At 33.5% G+C, this 4,973-nt stretch overlaps 1 protein-coding gene across 1 annotated transcript in view; it reads left to right on the forward strand.

The window, feature by feature from the left end:
• The first annotated feature begins 472 nt into the window (after nucleotides 1-472).
• kcnmb3 (potassium calcium-activated channel subfamily M regulatory beta subunit 3) overlaps nucleotides 473-4,973 on the forward strand; it is a 5,326-nt gene continuing 825 nt past the window's right edge. Inside the window, exons 1-3 of the mRNA XM_016513369.1 lie at nucleotides 473-555; nucleotides 2,725-2,937; nucleotides 3,172-3,344. Coding sequence (XP_016368855.1) covers nucleotides 473-555; nucleotides 2,725-2,937; nucleotides 3,172-3,344 — 469 coding nt within the window. The remainder of the gene's footprint in view (nucleotides 556-2,724; nucleotides 2,938-3,171; nucleotides 3,345-4,973) is intronic.

Consider the following 4,973-nt stretch of genomic DNA (forward strand, 5'->3'; position numbering starts at 1 on the left):
AAACGTACTTGCTGTGAGTCAGAAGCGCCAGACTGTCCTTGCAAAGTTGGAATTGCCAGACACCGGCATTGTAGGCTACTCTCCCAGGTTCAGGAAACAGTACTCCGTAAAATGCGCTGCACACATCTGAATATTTGGTTCATTTACTTCATTGTTTTGTAGTTTATATGTGAAAATAGAAAAAACTGTCAGGAGTGCTTGGAGTCCCATAGGACGTAATTATAGTCTGGCTGCAGGGGTTCCTATAGAAACCCTCTGTGGCATCCCTGTTCAGGAAAAGGAAAGATATTCTGCTGATCTCATCTGGATGAGAAGAAAACAATCCCTTAAGTGCACTATGTTGTAGTCTGACGGCTATGCAACACGCTGCTTCTGTGTCTGGATGTATAGTACATTGACCTTGTCAAAGTGTGGTCGGTGTTGTGTTAATTTAGTGCTGTAACCCAGTTAAGGGTTACTTAGTAAGATAGAAATGCTACTGAATCAGTCCCCGCGGGGGTCATTCAGTGTTCCTGTTAACATCACCCTGCTGGGCGCGCGGCGACGACACACGCGGTACGTATGGAGATCACATCCACTGCCTCAGTCTTCTCTTTTATTAAAGCCACTTGTCCAGTTGTGACACTAGTATGAGATACCAATGTATTAAGCATTGAGTTATTTCAAATAGCAATAACAATAGCAGTCTAACTGACAGTCCATTATCTATTTCTTGTCCACTACTGTTTTATATTTAACCTTATATTAACTTAAAATCATGAAGAGCTAGTTCACCCAAAAATGACATTTTTATAATTTACTCACTCTCATGTTGTTCCAACCTGTGAAAAAGAAGTGTGCTTAACTGTATTAAGTGTGCACTTGTAGTGTACTTCAAATCTTAAATGTGTATTTAAAAAAAAAAAAAACTGTACTTACAGATAATATAATAATTAAATAAAAGGCCAAAATGTACTTAAAGAGAGCACACTTTCTTAACATGTTAAAAAATTACACTTTGTTATAATGTCAGATAGTTTTAAATCATTATTTTTAAATAAACTTTTGGCATGCTTGAAGTACACTTATTTTAATGTGTTAACTTAAATACTAAAGCATATGCAAAGTACTGTACTTGATTATAATTTTAACTGTAGTGTGTTGTTATTTGATGTTACATTAAAAGTGTATATAGTTTAAATGTAATAAATATACTAAATTGATATATTCAACCCTCTACATTGCGAGTAAATCACTCGCATATGCGACTAAATCTTCACTCTGGGCGACTAAATGATGTCTAATATTAGCCAATTGCTAATAAATTCTCAGATTTTACTCGCCAGTGTGAGTTGGAGGCTAAGTATAAGTTTAGCACTGATATATTTTCACTCGCCGAACACTCTCTGACTGAGCGCATCAGTTTCACTCTCCGCCAAGCGATCTGTGATATTTTTCAGTTCATCTGAATGGATGTGCAACGCACCTGTATTTAACGTACCGTAAACTCTAGTGTGAAGGCGCACGACTCGCCGTCGCTTTGTTTCACACACACGCAGCGAGAGAGGGAGAGAGAGAAATGACGCGCTACCTATGCGCTCTACATGTAAACGATATTCTTTGTTGTATTTTGCTGTCAAAATAACGGAGTTCCTTTGGAATTCTTCCGCTTTTTAGAACTACCGCTTTCTCCGGTAGTGGGCGGAACTAATGTGCAAACGGCAATCTCATTGGCTGGCACTCATCTATTATCGTCCCTGTTTTGATTTCAGCAAATCAGTTCGAGCGAACGCACACAACCTGATTAATATTCATGAATCCAGTAGCTCATAATCCTCGGTGCGTTTTATATTGTTCTTATTAGTAGAATTCGTATCATTATTATCTTATCAGTATTTTTGTTCGTTTTTCCCCAATTTTTAATTTTTTTTACAGAAACCCTGAATGACCAAAAAAGCACCACCACGAGTCCGAAGTTCAGTTAAAATGACTAATATGCATTCATACATGGTTATCAAGTTTTAATTCTAATTACAAAAGTTCTATCATTAAATAATATTGATTATCATATTATAATGCTTGACTGACTGATGTTAAGAGTGTACTTTCAGATATTTATAAAACTGTGCCTTTTTACAAACAAATATATATATATATATATTTTTATCAGTCTGGCCAGTAAGCAAAAAAAATTTACTAGCCAATGGCGATTCAATTGCCAAGGTGTTCGTAGAGGGCTGATATTTAAATACATGATATACACGTTTCAATAGAAATGACATTAAAGTCAGCATGACATTTAAATTGCATTTAATATATATTTTAAATGTATAATATATTTTCATTTAATTGTAAATAACATGCAAGTAACTGTCCAAAAACGTTACATTCAGTTTACACTTAATTATATTCTTTCCATAACAAGTATTCTTTATGTAACCCCCCACCCCCACTTCAAGTCATAAGTCATACATACAGTCAATAAACATAATATATACAATATAAATAACTATGCAGAATGTATATAGATGTTTATATGTATATAAACTCCTTCGAGTTGCTTTTGAAAGTGTGAACTGCTTTTATGGTTTTATTGGTTTTATGTTGTTGTTTGTTTTTTTAGCTTTAGGTTGCCATGAATTTCTGATGATTCTTCAGAATTTCTCCTTTTGTATTTCATGAACAAATAACAGCATATAGATAAAGTTAAGTAAGTTATGTAAAGTTATGTTTGTTTGTTTTTAGAGATGTCTTCTACCAGCAAGCCCAAATGCAAAAAAATGGAGGCAAGTGGAGGAAAGCGAGGGAGATGAAGTGCAATGAGAAAGCCAGAGCTCAAATCCCAGAGTCCAGCATAGGAGAAGACAGAGCCGTTCTCTTGGGCTTCACCATGATGACCTTCTCCATCCTCATGTACTTTCTGGTGGGAATCGTGATGGTGAAACCAAGTCTTTACAGGTTAGTTTCAGTTCTTCAGGTAGACTGCTTATTAGTCGAATAGTATCCTTTAGTATTGTAATTTTCTTTTTGCTGATCTTGCAATTAAAACATCAGTTGCTAATATCAACACAATGAAATATGATGACCATAAATAAATATGAAATAATTTGAAATAAAAATTGCTATACAGCATAGCCATACCTTATTACATTTTTACATTGTAAACCTTCACATCATTTGTGTTTGTAACAGTGACTGGAAACCTAACAACTGCACACTGGTGCATATTGATTTGGTGGATGAAGTGATGGATTGCCGTGGCACTGATAGCTTTAAATGCCTGCGTGTTTTGGTGAGCAGCACCCCTGAAAAGACACTTCGACTTTACCACGATGAAGACACTGTCAAATACAGGCCAAAGGTACTGTCGTCAGTGTGATTTAACTGAGTTGACAATTTAATCACCCTGTCATTCCAAATCCTAGGATTTTTATGGACTATGATTGTAGTGCCAAGCTCCAAAAAGAAAAAAAATGCACCATAAAGGTACACAGAGACAAAATGTAAAATCTTTATAGATCTCATTTACATTTACAATTCTGCCGACCATGTGGCATTTAGTATCCTCATATATTTGCATAAATGCAACTTCAAATTAGATTTGACATTTGTGCTTTTATTTATTAATACATTTTAATTTATGAGTTTTATTTCAGTCTGCTCCCTACACAAATATAAAAAGACAAAATGTCAATTTTGTGAAATAATCATTTAGCCTAATTCTACAATTAAAGTGCCATTTGCATCTTAAAAGTCAAACAATCCTACATTAAACTATATGAACTATTTATTTTATCTTTATCTGTTTATCTCTTCTTTATCTATTGTATTTTAACTTCTTATTTTATGCACGGTCACACTAAATAATTATATGATGATGATGGTGATGATGATGAATGACCAATTCATTCACTTAAAGCAGCACTATGTAACTTTTTCTGTGTTCAAAATTTGCAAAATGTATATAATGAGCGAGTACATCATGAATTAATCTTCCAAACCGCGTTTTTGTCTTATTCCGAATCACTACGGTACAATTATATTAAGTACTTATATTTGGACTATTGTAGCCTGGTCGGGTCGTCACCGCTGCGGAGTAACACATACCTGCGTGAATCGCCATAGACATAAACTTAGAGAAGTAGCTCCGGTTGGAATGTTCTTCCGCGGGATGTGTGCAGTTCTGTTTATTAACCGCTAGAGCGCCAAAAGTTACATAGTGCTGCTTTAAATAATTCATCAATATTTTAAAATAATTTTTGAATTACTGAAATTTTGAACATGATATAAATTGTAATCATACATGGCAACGATGTATCATAAATGACAAAGAAGCTCAACATTTCAAATGGCTTTTTAAAAAAGTTCTGAAACATTGTTACTGGAGAATCACAAAAACCACACATGATCTTTAGCAGTAATTTTACGTTGCATCGACACTACTGACATTAAAATTTAATTAATTAAATTAATTTTAAAAGTAATGTTAAAATAATTAATTTAAATAAAAACCAGTTAAATATAATACTAATTTTGACTTATTTCAGTGAGTCAAAAATACTATATTTTACAAAAAAATTTTTTTGCCTCTTTTATGTATTTATTTATTGCCTCTTTTAAATTTTTTTTCATGACAAAAAATAAGGAGCGGTGATGCTTTAAACATTAAAAAAGACTGTCCATTATTTAAAGATTATATACTGTTCCAAGTTGCAGACAAAAAAAATGTATAAGAGTTAATTTGCAAAAACCGATAACTTTTATTTTCCGAAATCACATTTTTTTATTATTGCGCATTCCAAGTAATATCAATCAAACTGCAGTTGGGTTGTTTTGATTAAGTAATAATAACTTAAAGGGGTCATATGATGCTGCTAAAAATAACATTATTTGGTGTATTTGGTGTAATAAAATGTATTTATGCGGTTTAAGGTTCAAAAAACACATTATTTTCCACATACTGTACATTATTGTTTCTCCTCTATGCCCCGCCT

The sequence above is a fragment of the Sinocyclocheilus rhinocerous genome, unplaced genomic scaffold, assembly GCF_001515625.1.
Source record: "Sinocyclocheilus rhinocerous isolate Xijiao unplaced genomic scaffold, SAMN03320098_v1.1 scaffold1724, whole genome shotgun sequence".
In the NCBI taxonomy this organism is placed as follows: domain Eukaryota; kingdom Metazoa; phylum Chordata; class Actinopteri; order Cypriniformes; family Cyprinidae; genus Sinocyclocheilus; species Sinocyclocheilus rhinocerous.